The following is a 16,623-nucleotide window of genomic DNA, read 5'->3' as shown; positions in this document are numbered from 1 at the left end:
AAATTAATAAACGAGTGGCGAAAAGGAATAATTTCAAAGTCCAGTTGTGGGGAAAAACTGTCACCACTGAGCGACTCTCCTTCTCACTCGTAACCACCGCAACTGTCCCCGTGATTGGCTACGCAGATGTGCCCACTAGTACAGAAGCCATTACGACAACGCGTACGCGCAAAAACCTCACCTTCAAATGGATCCACAAGTAGTGCATAACGGGGTAAGTGCATTCAAATACTTCGATGTTTATCACCCCGTTGTGCGCGTCCAAATAAGGGGCTAAAACCTCCTCCCCTTTTTTAAAAGTCCTACATCGCCGTGGCGTTGAAAGGACTTACCGTTTGTGCTCCATTTATTTTCCATTGTTTTTTCGTAACGATTGGCAGGGCCCCCTCATCAGAATCGTGTTCACTATTTGGTTCATTGGGCCAAAAAAAAAAAAAAAAAAAATCACAAATTAAGTGGGGCACAAATTGAAAAACGCAAAAATATCGGGTGAGCTGCAACCCACGAAGCGCAGCCATTTTAGGTTTCGCAGAGGCTCATGTCGACTTAGATCAGACGGAAAGAAATCCCCCACCTTATAATAAGATCGCACGCAGATTGCGCAGATTGTACATCTTGGAGACGGTTCGTTGTGTTCTCCTTCCCTCTTTGCGAATTGCAACTCACGTCCAGCCAGGTAGCCCACTTGTGCGAATTTTAATGCTTGTCCGTTTAGCCCATTCGCATGCATCCACGGAGGGTCACTCCTTGACGGCACTCTCAAACAGAAAACAGGGACTCCACAAGAAGCCACTCGTCTGGGTCTGCACACTTTTCTCTACACTCTTATGAATGGCGTGGCTTTTCCCGGGGATCTTTCCACAGGTCAGCGAACTACGCTTCACAGCTGTACCGGTGTTGGTGGACTCTCCGACTGGCGTTCTGCTAGCCGTCATGGTACCTGTCCAAACCGATTTTCCAACCGACTTCCCCATCGCCGCGTCACACGCACAATCTCGTTCCAAGGCATTCCCCTTAAGTATGGAACAACTTTTGGACCTCCTGAAAATATTTACTCTACTTGGCTGAACAACTACGCCCCTCATAGGAAGTAGTACTGATGGTCTAGAGGAACCACTTGGGTTTTTTTTTTTTTTAAATAAGCTTCCTTCATCCAATATGCTAGGATGGTGTGTCATTTTGGTGATGACGCTTCTGCCCCCATTGGGAATGGCAACTCCCTGAGTGAGTGTCCCCCCACCGCAGTCACTTCTTCCCGGTGGAAAAACCAAACTTTTCGTCCTATCCAACAGGTGTGGATATGAACTACCACCACCAAGGTTATGTTTTCCTTTACAACCATCTCCTTTCTCACCAAAGCTAGCACATCCTCTGCTCTTCGGAAAGAAACTTCCATATATGTCATTCACGGAGAGTGCTCTGAAGAGGTAGTTTTTTTTTTTCTTCTTTTTTTTCTTTTTTCCTTTAATTTTGCTAAGGAAGAAATCTTCTACGATTGACCCAAGTTCGATCCCTCCTTCACTGACGCGTAAGGATGAGCAGTTCTGATCTGTGGTGGCCCTCCCAAATGGGGAACTCCAATAACCTTTTCCTTCTTCCTCATCTGGGTGTGCACCTTTTTTCCCATTAAAGTGAGGTACGTCTTGCTTCACTTCATTAGTGACACTTTTTCTTTCCCTGACATTCATCCCCTCTCTTTCGTTGCATTTAAAAAAAAGCGACTTCACATTTCTGTTGTTGTTTTCTTCCGTGCTCCAGGTAATTTGTCTTTTCCTCTGAGGGGGAGCGTTACTACCTTCATTCTGTTCAACTGTTCGTGTGGGGGGGGTTTCCGCAAGGACCTCTCCCATGTGATCACTTCCTAGTGCACCGTCGCATTCAGTTCCATCAGTATCACACCCCGATGTGTACTGCGATGTGTGCTCCCCCTCCTGGTTACCACCAAAGAGGCTCCTTTTCAAACTGATCCGATTTATCCGGTGATCTGCCACGTATTTCTCCAAATCGAGTGAGAAGGAAAATTTTCCACAATTGGGATCATTTCCTTTTTGTCGGCTTCTTCCACTTTCAACGTAATCCTTGGGCACTCCCCCCGTGGTTTGTTCCAGGGCCGAGTCCCACCTCCCCCGTCGATCACTGCTTAACCCCCCTAAGGGGAATTCCAATTTGTCCTCATAATACGTCTGATGAAACCTCTCTACATTGTTTACATCGTCTACATCGAGTGAGTCTGCTGCTGATGGATCCTCCGCCCATTTGATTTTATCACTCCGTCCGCTATTCACTGTGTGTACCCTTTCTGGTTCGATCCCTATGCTAGTTCTTTCACTTGGTTCGTCTTTCCATTCCCCCCTATCTGCACACCCCCTTATGCTTCTCTCCTTTTCCCCCTCGATATGGAACCTTCCTTTCTGAATAAGCTCCTCCAGCGGAGATACCTCTTGTCTGCCTTCCCCTAAACAACGGGTACTATCAGGAACGTTGCTTCTTTGCATAAATTCTGCGAGGAGTACACTACGAGGGGGGGGAACTGAGATGACCGTTCCTCTTCTTCCATCTTTCATTGCTTCATCACAGGGACCTCTTTTCTCTCCCTTTTTGATATTCCTTTTTGTACTCATCTTTGTGTGTATTTCACTTAGGGGGGAGGTTTCTAACCCTTTCGTGATGGGCCTGTCAGGGGGGTCTTCTCCTCCAGGTGCTGAATCCGTTTTGGGAGTTCCTCCCTCTTGGTGGCTATCCCTGGGAGAGGTCGTCCTGGATTGATTATTTGTCTCGACTCTCTTTGCGTTGTCAGATTCCTTGTCATCCCTGATCTGCTTCTCCCTGTTGGGGGCATCTTCCCACCAGTCGATCTCCTCATCCAAATATTCAAAGAAGTCCTGTCTTTCAAGAAGGATCTCGTCTTTCATCCTATCTCCCCTTTCTTTCTCCACCTTCCGCAGAGCGCTTCTTTTCCCACTGCTAACGCATTTATCCCATTTAACCCCTTTAACATTTTTAACCCCTTTAGCGCCTTTCTGGGTTTTCCCCCTTTTTTTGGTTCTTCCCCCCGGGGCAGCCCCACAAAGTGCGACACTGCAGCCGCTTCGGACCTTAAAATTGGCACTGCTTCTTTCGGGAGAGAACACACATTCTTGTCTCACATTCCTCAGGACGTCCCACTTGTTCAGATTACACGTTAACCTGTTCACAGTTTTTCTCCCCCTATCGGTGTCTGTAAGTCCCTTTTTTGTTTTCTTCCTAATGAGCATTTGCAACACAGCGTATGAAGGGACTTTTGTTTTTTTTTCCTCATCTTTTATGTTCCCCTTATCATGGTATATTTGGCAACTATTTCTCTTCACCTTTTTTTTCTTGTCTTTTTCAATCCACGTTAAGTCGTAATTGTGATTCGCTAAGGAGGAGCTCTTTGATGAGGGACCACTCCCTCTGGGTGGGTTTCTTCCCTTCGTCTTTTCTCTTTCACGCTGATATACTTCCTCTTTGGTGTCATTACCCACATGAGGAGTAACCTTTCTACTGGTTCCGTCCGTTTCTACTGTGGAAGCGTCTACTGGGTGTGTGTTCTCCTTTTTATTCTTCCCCTGATTTTTGGTGGAAACAATTTTCTCGCAATGTTGAGGCGGTTTCACTGATTGGCTACGTTTCTTCTGTCCTGAAATGGTTTTTTTCTTTACTATCTTTTTTTTTTCCTTTTCCTTTTCTTCTTCTTTTCGTTTTTTTTTTTTTTTTCTTTTTTTTTCTCTCTTCCTTCCCGGAAGGGGACTCTCTCCAGCGTTGTCCTTGTGGATCGCGTCGGTCGACTTTGTTCCAATCCTTTTTGCAGTAGGGTGCTTCACACCTAAGCCGTTGATAGGACCCCCTGTGTGAAGACGTTGACGTGGGCGCGGACCACCACTGCCTTTCTTCCTCACAGTTTTGTCTCTCCGTTCCGCTTCAAATGGGATGTTGTTCCTTGGTTTAGGGTTCTGTTCAAAACGGTTGTTGTCTCTTTCCTCCCTTTTCGTGGACATTCCACCACAAGTATGATTCACTTGGAAGTTTTTTTTTAACTTCCCTGATGTTGTTCCTACCAATTTGAGAGAGGCTTCCTTCCCGTTTATTCCAACGCTGGCGTTTCTATGAAACCTATTGTTAATCCTCTTTCTCGGTTCAACGCAGGGTACTACTGAAACCTGACTCAGTTTTTCCACCACCTGCATCATGTTTTCGAACTGCTTTTCCTCGCTCACCAAACAGTTAAAGTTGGAACTTTGTACGAACTTTCTAGGAGGACACTCCCAAAGGGATGCTGAAGTGGAGTTGCTTCCATTGTCCAGGTTAAAGGGGTGTATATAAAGATTCCCCTCCTCGTGGTCTAAAAAGGATTCAATTAAACTTTCCCTATTGTTGTTACTTGTCTGTGCGTCATTTGTGTTTCTGTCCATTTGTCTCTCCCCCCCATCATCGCTCCGTCTATTTTGTTCAACAATGTGTGCACTTCCCCACAAGGAATTGTTTTCCATTTTAATGCTACTACCCATTTGGTGTCTGTCCCTTTTTAGCATTTCATCACCCATGGGGAAGTCAATCCCCTTCGAGATGGATACGCTGTTTTTCTGTGAAGTGTTCCCCATTTCTTGTTGCCCCAATTGGGGGGTGCACCACCCGGTAGACTGCTCATTTGTATGTTCGTTGTTGATATGGTTATTGCCTTCTAATGTATGTGCCTCCTCCCCATCATGAACCAGATCTCCTACAGGAAAAACATCTTCCTCTACCTTTCCTATCGGATGAGTTCCCTTCCCTTTGTCTGCCTTTACAAAATGAGACGTATGTACCAGATTACCTTCCATACATGTGTGGCTTTCTGTCATCTGTCCGCCCCGCCCATTGGAGGTACATCCCTGCTCTGCGTCAAAAGTTTCCTTCGAATTTACTCCCTCCAGGTAGCCATTCATTTTCATCTTTTCCGAGTCTTGCGAAATGAGGAACAGATCATCACTTACGTTTAGGAGGTGGTCTTCACTATGACAGGACAGTACTGAATAATTTACGTGTGGCTCCGCTTCGGCCACGTATTTGGACACCTTTCCTGTCACATGTTTAGACGACTCTTCTTCCACTGCACCAGGAGTAACAGGAGCAACCCTCTCATGGGGGGAGAACCCTCCCATTCTTCTTAAATCTACGTAGTTGTTACTGTAGCATATTTTAATGCGTAGGTCGTTCGTAAGTATGAGGGGGTTCACGGAACTACTTTCCCGTTTTTCATTCAAGCTGTGTGACCTTCTCTTTCCGCTCATTACGGGTTCATTCACCCGAGAGGAGATCCACCTGATGGAACTACCAGATGAAGATGGGACCGTCCCCCTCATTATTTCGTCACTGCTCCACGTGTTGATCTTTAAATTGCTTCTTTCCCTTCCCTTCCCGCAGTGCGTAACGTGGTCATAGGCACATGGTGCGTTAACTTCATATGTGTTGCTTGAAAGGGGTTGGTGCAGCAACGAACTGTCCTTCTCACATTCCTGCGGATTTTTAGGTGCATCCCAACCGTACTCCCCCGATGGGCTACCCACATAAGTGTAGACGTGCGTGTTCATAACGCCCCATCTCATCTCACGCTCCAACTCTCTTGGAATTTTTCCCCCTTTGGGGATCCCCCCCAATTGCTTGAGGGCACTTCCCGCCGAGAGTCTTTGTCTAAAACTGCGGAAAAGTTCCTGGCGCTTGTCGTCTATGCGGCTTCTCACGGTGGTGCTCGAGTGGTTTTCCCTTTTGCCCCTTTCGCCGTTCGATTTTTCTTTGGGGTTCTCTTTAACTTGTTTCCTACCTATTTCTTTCATTTTCGTTTTACCCCTTCTGGGATAGTTGGGGGAGGTCTCACCCCCTCTCGTGCTTCCCATCCTTATAGAACATGCTCTCCCAGATAGAGGACCACTCTTCCTACAGCTTCTCCTTTTTAAGTGCATCTTCTCACCCCCCGTAATGTTTCTTCTAAGATTGGCACTCCCCATCCTTTGGGAAACTTCACCCCTCTGCTCACCCTTCCCCGCCACGTGGTTCATCCTCCTCGGTGGCTTCTTCACCACGTGTTTAATTTTGGTAGGCTCTATCCGTTTATTCGTGGCGCTTTTCACACTTCTCCTCCTTTGGGGTTTTACCTTGGGGACACTTTTGATTCTCCCCCCTGTGGGAGTCCTTCTATGCACACTTTGTGAGATAGACCCCTGTTCGCTTTTCTTCCATTTTGTCTCACCCTTTAGAGGATCACAATGGAAGGGGTGAGGAGTTCCCATTCTACTGGTCGTTCTTTTCCCAAAGGACGCTTTACAATTTTTTGTATACTTCACGCATTCTTTAACTCTGATCTGAGACTTTATCGTTTTGTTGCATTTTTTTATGGTCATCATTTTGCAGGCGCTTTTTAATTCGCTCAGGAGGGGTCCTTTCCAGTTATGTGTACCTGGTGTGATGGTTTCTCTCACGTTGAGTGTATCGACTGAGTTCTTTCCAAGTTCGTTTTTCTTCTTCACCCTGTGTTGGATGCCAAGACGGGCGTTCATACGGTAATCCCCATGAGTGCTCACCAGGAGTGTACCATTCGAAGTACCAAACCCGTTTCTTTTCCAACCTGCACACGTCTTCTTGCTTTCCATTTCGGCTTTCTTATTTTTCTCATCATTCTTTTCTTTTCCAAAGGGGATCTCCATCTCCTTCAGTGGGTTTTTCTTCCACCCCATTGAACTAAGCGACTTCGCCTCGTTCACCAGTATCATGTTTGTCCCCCCCCCATCAGTGTGCCCACCTTCCACAGACCAAACTTCTTCTTCCTCCTCCCCCCATGGATCCAACTCGGTGATAGATATTTTGGGACCTAAATTGACCTCCTGCCAGTAGACATTCGCCTCCCTGGACCCCGACTCCTCTTCCTCGCGCTGCGCGTCGTGGTTGCGGGTGCTACGTACGATCATGTCTCTCATTCATCTTTTGTATGGCACAAAAAAAGGTATACAAAATGGGTATACAAAAAAAAAGGTATACAAAATGCACAAACAAAGTTCACACAAAAACAACGAACAAGTGGGAAACTTCGCTCCCTCCTGTTCGGACAAAGTTTACTCCGCTGAGAAATCGCTTAAGACTTTCTCCAGGGGAAAATTGACAAGCTTCGCCAAGAAAGCAAAAAAAACTGAAAAAAAAAATAACAAAATAAGAACAAAAAAATAGAAAAAAAGAACAAAGAAAGAAACGGAATAAACGCGGAAGAAAAAAAATCATTGCTGTGCGAACGTTCGTATGCCACGCGGCACACTACACTCCTATTGTGAAAAAAAATGGGACACGCCATGGACGCACGCACAGACCTGTTGTGCACCCCGCGTGTTCCCCCGTAAGGGTGGTAGTTAAGCGTACTGTCCTAATGGCCATCGCAACGACAATAACAATAACAGCGACAGTCGTGGCGTTGGGACAGGGATCTCCTTACTAAGCGTCATTTTACGCGACCTATCGAGGGGGAGGAAAAACCTCACCATGTTTGAAGGAACAGTGAAGAGTGCTAGGGAGCATACACGCCAATGGCAAACGAACAGGTGGAAATACATTCACCTCATTTTGTGCACCTTTCACTGGAGCCGCACACCAATTGTAGGCCGTGGCGCGGCACAGTATATGGTGAGGCGGAACCGGGGCCAATTGGAAAATGCCTGTTATTGGCACGCCAAAAAAAAAAAAAAAAAAAAAAAAGGAAGCAGATTATAAGGCGAGGCAACCAAATGGAGGAAAATTGAATGGGCAAAGAAAAATGAAAACAAAAATGGAGAGGAGCACAGTGGTGAGAAAAAAATAACGCCAGCGAAAAGTTGACTGTTGCGATTCGCATGTGGAGGGTAAATGGTCTGCCAAGTGATGAACCCCCACCTCCAACCGACAGGAAAAACGCTCCCCAAGGAAAAAAAAATATATATGTTGTAATGTATTTTTTTCCCTTTTTTTAACTTTTTTTTTTTTTTTTGACCCCCCGTTGAGACGCTTCAAGAGAGGCTCCTCCTACCCCCGCAGCATCGCCAAACGGAAATGCAAGAAAAAAAAGGTTCCCCCAAAAAATTTTCGTTGCGTCAAATTTCCACACTTTGCGGTAAGCCTTCGCAACGGAGAAGATGAAAGGCAGCGGAGATGACCCGATTGGGGGGAGCCCAGATAGGGATGACCAAAAAGGGGAAAGCCCCAACCGGGAGGAGGACCAACCCGAGCGACCGTCAAACAAACGCAGCAAAGGGAAGCAAGTCGACCAATTAATCATCGAAGAAGCAGACGAAAATACAATCATCCCGTATTACCTATCCAACCTACTAACTAACGCATCCAACCCAGTGGTATTTATGGACATAAATCTGGGCAACCATTTTTTGGGCAAATTTAAATTCGAGCTGTTCCAAAACATTGTCCCAAAAACAAGCGAAAATTTTAGACAGTTCTGCACAGGAGAATATAAAGTAAATAACCTCCCCGTGGGATACAAAAACACCACATTCCATAGAGTGATAAAAGAGTTCATGATTCAGGGGGGGATTTTGTGAACTACAATGGAAGTGGCAGCTTAAGTATTTATGGGGAAAATTTTGAAGACGAGAATTTTGACATAAAACATGATAAGGAGGGATTACTCAGCATGGCTAATAGTGGGCCCAATACAAATGGGTGTCAGTTTTTTATTACCACGAAGAAATGTGAATGGCTTGACGGGAAGAATGTCGTTTTTGGAAGAATCATAGATAGCGATTCTTTAATTTTGCTCAAAAAAATTGAAAACGTTTCCGTCACGCCGTATATTTATAAGCCAAAAATTCCCATTAATATTGTTGAATGCGGGGAATTGTAAGGTCCTGCTGGGGTGGGGTCACAGCACCCACTTCTCTACGCAGACAGTTTTACGCCGCGCGGATAAAGGGAAAATCATCCCTTTTGTTTTTTGTTCCTAACTTGGCTTCGCCGCGTTACGTTATGTTGTCTTTTTTTTTTTTTTATTTTGAAGCGGTGACACCCCCCTGGTGCGCTTCTAAAGACGCAATTGCAAACACTTTTTTAACGTATAAATAGAAAAAGGAGCAGTCAAAGTTCAGCTAACGCTTTATCTTATGTTAAGGACACACACATAAAAAAGGAACCAATGCGGTCACGTGGTGCCACACGGAGCGCCGGTTCGGGATTGTACAAAAAAAAGGGCACACGGGGGGAAAGTGAAATGATCTCTGCGGTAGGGGCGTATTCCTTCACGTGCCCTCGCTCTCACACACCCCGTTGCCTTAAAAATTAAATTTAAAAAAAAATCACACACAGGAGAGAGGAGAGTGTTACGCAATTGGAGATTCGTACTGCACATGCCCAAGTTGTATGGAAGTAACCCTTTTGTTCATGCCTCGCCCTGGCAATCAGTGTGGGTACTAATTGTTGAACCACTCCTTGGCCTTCAGAAATACTTCATTCCCAGCCGCAACGATATTGGATAGGCCCTCCCGTGCAGTCACCTTGAGGCCCTGCAAATTCTGAATCGTCTGTTCATCCAAATTCCACCCCCCCTTCCTGTTATTAACATTTCTATTAAAATATTGGTCAGACGAAATGCTATTCGTTATATGTACATTCCGTATCACGTCGTCATCATTTTGGTGCCTCTCATCATAGAAGTACTGATCCGAACGTATGCTCTTGCAGTCTTTAAATTTGTTTAACTTGGAGTCACTTGTTGGATTAAGATGGCTGTTGCCGTTAATATTAATGCTGCTACTTCCCATGGAGTTATTTCCTGTCATGGCGTGATCGCCTTGGTAAAATAAATCCACTCCGGCGGGATACCTCCTGTCATATCCTCCCACTTCGTTCTCATTCTTGCCGAAACCCTGCACACCGCCATAACCAGCAGTGCCACCTCCTCCATGCATGCTAAACGCCTCGTTGCTAACACCGGGGTGGGCACTCCTCCCGTCCCTTGGATTTCCCTTCCCGCTGTGCTCAAATATCGTGTCATCAAAGTTTATGTCTATTTTTTTGGCCTTGAAATTTTTGTTGCAGTTGTTGTACATCATTTTTTCTTCGATCAGGTGTGTTGGTGTGAGGTTTCTGCTGGGGCTACCACGGCTGACATGGCCGCTGATGTGGCTGCTGACATGACCACTGACCTGACCACGACTGGGAAAGGCACCGCCAGTCTCGTTCGCTTCTCCCCTAGGAAGCTCATTCGGACCCTCTATCTTCCTCGCGTCGTCGTTAACCAAATCGATTAGAGGTCTCCCGCTGGTTACGCTATTCATCTGGCTGGCATTGCCGCCATGCGGATCCGCCCCGTCATTGCGGTATTTTTCTTCACTGCCATGCGTTAACAATGCTTCCTCCAACTGACCGTCCAAATACATTTTATATTTCAAACACGCATGAGATGAATAATCAATCATGCTACTGTGATTGTTCACTTTTAAAAATTCACTTGCCTTTAAATTTCCACCCAGACACATCCTAACCAACTGCTTTGCTGTAAATTTATCCATTCCTGTTGATCGCACAAACGATATGTGCGTCCCCAATTGTCTATGTTTACCTGAACAGTTCAGGCAAATAAATATGGCATACGTCAAAGACAGCCATTTGGGATTTTTATTACCGCAGTCGAAGCATATTTTATTCTCATTTTTGCTCAAGATGGCTTTAAACGTTTTGTCCTTCAGCCCATCCAGTACGTATCCCCTGTCGTCCTGTTCATATGCCAAGATCTCTGTAATCATGTCCTTCTTCATTGTTGCTTGTGGAGCGTTAAACCAGTTTCCAGCTGTGGACGTTCAAAATATAATCTAAAATAGCTAGCTGTGCCAAAAAAAAAAAAAAAAAAATACGTAGAAACATGTACAGCTGTAAGCACATACGTATGGATATGCATGTGCACATGCACACACCCATTCGCGCGAGCTGTTGCATACCTTTATAAATCTGTTTTGGGCAAATATCCCTACATACAGTTTAATACACATACGTTCGCGGAGCGCTGGGGAAAAACAGTTATTAGCTTTTCCACTTCGATGAGCCAGCCGTCAATGGTATACATATGTGCGTACACATTTGAGTCAAACGAACTGCACGTTGGGACATGTGCCACGCGATGGAGGGGGTGAATTTTATTTACTTTTTACTATTCAGTGTTGTTAAACTCCACGAATACTTTCCCTATGTGTGTGCATTCACGTCAATGCGTCTCTCTTCTTCTTTATGATCGGCTTGACAGTTCGGTACACGTAAATGTGCCTCCTAACGGTTGGTTACTTTGAAATGCTTCAACTTTTTGCGAAATGGAAGACGAACGTGTATTTTTTTTTTTTCTCTCTCTTCAATTTTTTCGGTTATAAAAATGGCACAGGTCATTAAGTGCAATGCGAAATGGTACGTCCATGTCACCGTGCTCGGTGATTTATTTTAACCATGCAAGCCGCGCAGACAGTTGCAGCTACGCATGTGCGTGCGTACGTGTTGTGTATGTATGTACTATATGTGCATACATGCACGTGTGTACACTTTTGCACGTATCGTATGCGTACTTTCCACGCCTATAAAAACGCGCCGCGTGGGAAGTACATAACCATGTTCGCCGCATATGTGCGATCAAAATGTTCACCTACGACGGGGGGTTACATTCCCGTAATGTATATGCGTACATAAAGAAAGCGGAACAACAGTTGGTGCGATCAACTGGTTCGCTTTTAAATATGCATTTATGCGAAGCTGATTTTGCGAGAAAAAAAAAGAGCCTCCTCCTTTTTTCAACGCATAGCTATTTTCCCTCTGTTCATTTATATGCGGGGGGAGTAAAATATAAACTAAGTTAAAAAAAAAAAAAAAAAGGCGGGATGTACTGAGGAGAAGCAAATCGGAAAGCAATGAGAAGAGGCAAAACGGAAAGGAATGAAGAGAAGCAAATTGGAGCAAAATGAAAACATATACAGAGAAAAATATTACGGCCATACAAAAATATTTATCAAATGGTCATACATTTCGTATGTAACTGTGCTTTGCCATTCACTTGCGCGATTGCATTGATTGGTGGCTTTGGATGTACTACTTGGCAATGTTATGCCATTGTTTCCTCATTGCATTGTGCAGCGTATATACAAACGCATCGCTTAAAAAAAAAAATTACAGTGCAGGAGTTCACGCGGAGCGCAGAGAGGGAGCGCGCGCAAGCTGGGCGGCGGTAAATGAAAAAAAAAATTAGCGGCAAAAAGTAACTTAGCAAATGTGCTCCAGCAAATATTCTTCACAAAATGTTCTGCACAAAATGTACTTAACGCAGAATATATAACATCACCAAAAGAAAAACATGTGCCGAATTGTGACTGCCTTCCGATAAACGTCAACAGCAGTTTCTCTCTCCTTGCGTAGGACCATCCCACAGCAAAACATCACTTAATTTTTTCTGCGCACGTTATATTTAGGAAGGGCAAAAGCGACCTTTTTGCCTTGTCGCATTTTTTTTTTTTTTTTTTTTTTTTCTTTTGTGTGTACCTCCCCTGTAATATGCTCATCCACATTACAAAGGTTTGTTGTTAATGTAAAAAATGCGAAACGAGCAGGGGCAACCTAAACGGAGGACGGACATGTGCGACTACCCCCCCCTGCGGCATACATGTCAAACGTGAAAACCGCACCTTCAGCGTACGACATAGGCAGGTACCTACATGTTAATGTTCATCCATGACACAAAACGCAGTGACGCTTTTATTTTATTTTTCATTTGCACACCAGGTGTGCTAGTTCCGTTTGTAATGTATATCCACGGGGGGTCCCCAATTTATATGCACACTTGCACATGTAGAATTGATAGATGGGAAACGGGGCCCCCCAGCGTTGTGACATCATCGCGCGTACGTGGGAATTATATGGACACACCCGCGACGAAGCTGCGCTTTCGATAAGATGGAGTGCAACAAAAAAGGAGAGATAAAACTAAGGGGGCATGCTCAGGGACGACTAAACATTATTACGCAGAAACTTCAAAAAAGACTTGATGCCCTGGTTGAACTTTTTGGTCTCAATCAACTCGATGTCATTGTGCTTGCCGCCGACAACCCAGTAGGGATGCACTTTCAGTTTGCACTTTTCATAGAGGCTCTTCGGGAGGGCAAGTGGGAAAGGAAAAAAAAAAAAAAAAAAATGAAATGAAATGAAATGAAAAAATTTTGTGTTACATGCTTTTCTACAACGCATAAAGGGGCAAAATAAGCAACCCCGCAAGTGCGCGAATGAGTGAAGCGAGTTAATCGTGGCGACTTTCACGCGTGGAACAAAACGACGCACAGAATTTTGCCGATACAAGGGGATGGATATACCCAGCTTTGTTACAAAAAGGAATAACACGTATCACATCATACACTGCAATTTGTGCATTTTTTCCCCCTTTTTTTCTCCGTTCCGTTTTTACCAGTCCGTGATAAAAGGGGACTATCTTGTCGTCAGTGCCATGGATAAAAAAGGCAAAGCATGGAACCATGCCGATCTGGGGGAAGTAAAAAGGACATCGGTTTGGTGTTTTGGCGCCTTCGGCATGTACACCCATATGTACGTATATATATATATATATATACATGTGTATGTGTGTACGTCCTTCACGTGGAACCTCTTGTAGCAGGGCGACCGGTGGGGGGGACGTACCTTCTTTATGTTGCAGAAAGAATCGAACGGGAGGATAAACCGCGTTTTAAAGCAAATGTTCAGGAGGGACATTAGGGCGCTCTGCAGAATTATGCCTTTTACCTTCCTCATGATGGCTATGTCGATCGCAGCGCACGAACCTAAAAGGGGAATAAAAAAAATATATATATAAAAACACTCCAGTTTGCACGTGCGATTCGCTCCGTTTTGTCATCCCCATCTGCAGCGTAACAGACGCAGTGCCATTCTTCGTGCTTTCTCATATTGCAAACCTATGGACTTCCCATACAGTACAATGCTCTCTGCATTTATGTTTAAGACGTTCACCATATAGCTGCCGGAAAAGTGAAAAGAAAGACGTGGCAAGTTAACCGGTGCGACAACCATGAGTGTACAAGTCGGGGCACTTTAGAAAAATAAAAAAAAAAATATGACTTACTCATACACCGCTCTTCCACTTTGGTACATACTCTGTTCGTTGGGCGTTCCGGTGCTCTCTCCGTATCCTTTTATTTTTTTTTGCGCGCGTGTCCATTTTGAGAAGCAGAAAAAAATACGAACAGTTAATGTAGGAAGGAGCATAAAAAGGTAAAAGGGGGTATCAAAATGGGGAAATTTTTGGAAGATGCGAAAAATGTAATCACTGATGGCAAAAAAACGTACGCAGCGCAGATCAAAGGTTCATACTTCCATGCGTACCTCCCACTCCGTCTTTTGGGCTTACCGGGGTAATCGTACAAGAACACGTTTACATTCCATACTTTGGACGCCTCGCGAAAGTAATCATACAACATGTAGATGTTCTCACCATTGCCATGGCAGAACAAAATGGTTAGTGGGGCTTTCCTAAGGGGAACAAAGGGAGCGTCAAGTGGTTGTTAAGAGGGTGTGCATTTGGCGTCGGGCCGAAAAAGGGCACCCCGTAGACAAGAGTAACTGTCCAATCGTGCACACACGTATGCATGTATATATATACGCGCATATATACTGTGTGCGACGCACCTATTGATGAAGTGGGCCGCAATTCTGTCCCCGCTCTCCGTTTCAACAAAAATAAAGTCCAAGCGGAATTTTTCGTAGCACCCCTCGATGGGGTTATTAAAAATAAACCCATTCAGGATGTTCCCCATAATGCCACTGAACGGAAGAAGACTCTCCTTTTCTCTCTCCGGGTCTTAAATACTGGTGCACACAATTGTGCCACGTATACCGTTGCTACTCTTCAGAGCTGTCTTCTTTTGCTAGCCCGAGTCCCTTTTGCATTCCGCCCATAGTTACTTCGAAGTGCTCATAGTCAACGGGGTAGATGCGTGGGGAAGTAAGCATACCTATGCATGCACATGTATCTACCTACCCACATATGTATGCACGCAGGTATGTACCAACTTTCTTGCGCGCGTACATCTAGATGCTACATAATGAGCGCTGGACACCAAGCCAACACTGCCATAAGCTGCACAGGTGTTATGCCGTTAATCTTGGCCCAGAAATATGGTAGAATACCTCCACTTGCGAATCACCGAGGTGTTAAAATGTATATATATACACTTAGTAACGGAAAAAGTGGACTTCCTACCGTTCTAACAAGAAAACATTCGATTTTTAAAAAGTTATGAAAAGCTAGAGTAAAGTTGCACCTGCGTCGGGGAAACCCTTTTGTGTGCAGCTTGAAGAAAAAACATGGCATTCTAAATCTTAAAACAGGTACGAGAAATAGAAGTACCATGTTCTCCGCAACGATGAGAAATTCCCATTTTGTTCGAACTGTTATGTATTTGTATGCGTCGGATCGAGAAATTTTTTGTGCATCCAGTGAATACTACACTGGTACATGCATATATGTATACACAAAGAAAAAATTAAAGATATGTGCAAATAAGCACAAGCCGTGTGGCACACCCTCTGTGATAACATCGGATTGACGTTCTTCTTAAAACCTCACGAGCGCATTTATTAACGTGTAAAAATGGGGAAAAAATAAAAACGAAAAAAAGGGAACAAAACGGAAAGAAAAGCAAAACAAATGTGTACACAACTTCACGCATAACTGCAGCATTCTTCCAACTGCAAGCAGTAGTTACAGGTGGAATACAATTTTCGGAAAATTTTCACCATCCCTGCACACTTACGACTCGAAGAAGATAATTTTCGAATTTAATTTGTATCTCCCATTTATTTCAAAGTTAAGAAAAGTGAAAAAAGTTACCCATTTTGTTAGGCAATACCAAAATATATACAAAGGGATGATCCCTTTTCTGAACGTCCTTCTTCCTTTCGGTTTGTACTTTTTAAAACTTCCCTTAGTTTGCTCTTCCTTTTTATCCCTTTCGAAACTGAATTGATAAAAAGCCACATTAGTGTTGTGACTGTGTCCGTATTCAAAGGTGTGGGGAATTTCTCTTCTCAACGTTGCAACCGAGGTAGCCAGACCAGCACGCAGAGAGGGTGTGCATAAATATGCCAATAGGAACAAGCCATTTTTTTTTTTTTTTCAAAAATTACATGACTCGTTCATGACATTTTTGTGAAAAATATGACATGTGCAGGTAAAACAGCACGCCGCGGTAGCAGGAAGCCAAAACGTTGCTCAATTCGTTGTCTTTTAAGAAAAAAGGAAGGGAAAGACATATTTTAATTTTGTCAAAAAAACAGCCATTTTCATGTTAGCAAAAAAACAGCTATTTTCATGTTAAAAAAAAAAAAAAAAAACTACCATCACAGCATTTCTTCCTAGCACTTCTCAACAACAATCCCACGTGGTGTGTGCAACGTCAACGTTCTGCTTGTGCGTTTTGCAAAAATGGAAAACAAGCGGAATACATATGCGAGCGCACATATGCATGTTGTACACGAGTACATTTGAAAACTGGAAAAAGCCGTTCCAATTTTAAGGAGTGAAATCTTAAACTGTGAGAATGTCCTAAAGAAAAGGCCACAATGTTT

General features: G+C 44.2%; 4 protein-coding genes across 4 annotated transcripts; 1 reads left to right on the top strand and 3 right to left on the bottom strand.

The window, feature by feature from the left end:
* Positions 1-740: 740 nt before the first annotated feature.
* Positions 741-6,959, bottom strand: PCOAH_00001830 (Uncharacterized protein; the record flags this gene model as incomplete). Its single annotated transcript, XM_020057000.1, has 1 exon — positions 741-6,959. The coding sequence occupies one exon, from the start codon at positions 6,957-6,959 to the stop codon at positions 741-743; it is 6,219 nt and encodes a 2,072-aa protein (XP_019912511.1).
* A 1,188-nt stretch (positions 6,960-8,147) lies between these two features.
* Positions 8,148-8,869, top strand: PCOAH_00001820 (Peptidyl-prolyl cis-trans isomerase; the record flags this gene model as incomplete). Its single annotated transcript, XM_020056999.1, has 2 exons — positions 8,148-8,483; positions 8,528-8,869. The coding sequence occupies 2 exons, from the start codon at positions 8,148-8,150 to the stop codon at positions 8,867-8,869; spliced, it is 678 nt and encodes a 225-aa protein (XP_019912451.1).
* A 562-nt stretch (positions 8,870-9,431) lies between these two features.
* On the bottom strand, positions 9,432-10,778 carry PCOAH_00001810 (GTPase activating protein for Arf; the record flags this gene model as incomplete). The annotated part of the gene is made up of 1 exon (XM_020056998.1): positions 9,432-10,778. One exon carries the CDS (start codon positions 10,776-10,778, stop codon positions 9,432-9,434), a length of 1,347 nt encoding a protein of 448 aa, XP_019912539.1.
* Positions 10,779-12,722: 1,944 nt separating this feature from the next.
* Positions 12,723-15,177, bottom strand: PCOAH_00001800 (Uncharacterized protein; the record flags this gene model as incomplete). Its single annotated transcript, XM_020056997.1, has 7 exons — positions 12,723-13,140; positions 13,451-13,525; positions 13,681-13,820; positions 13,953-14,014; positions 14,120-14,186; positions 14,405-14,526; positions 14,683-15,177. 7 exons carry the CDS (start codon positions 14,808-14,810, stop codon positions 13,000-13,002), a joined length of 735 nt encoding a protein of 244 aa, XP_019912565.1.
* Positions 15,178-16,623: the final 1,446 nt, after the last annotated feature.

The sequence above is a fragment of the Plasmodium coatneyi genome, chromosome 1, assembly GCF_001680005.1.
Source record: "Plasmodium coatneyi strain Hackeri chromosome 1, complete sequence".
Classification (NCBI taxonomy): Eukaryota; Apicomplexa; class Aconoidasida; order Haemosporida; family Plasmodiidae; genus Plasmodium; species Plasmodium coatneyi.
This window is presented reverse-complemented; position numbering and strand designations above follow the sequence as displayed.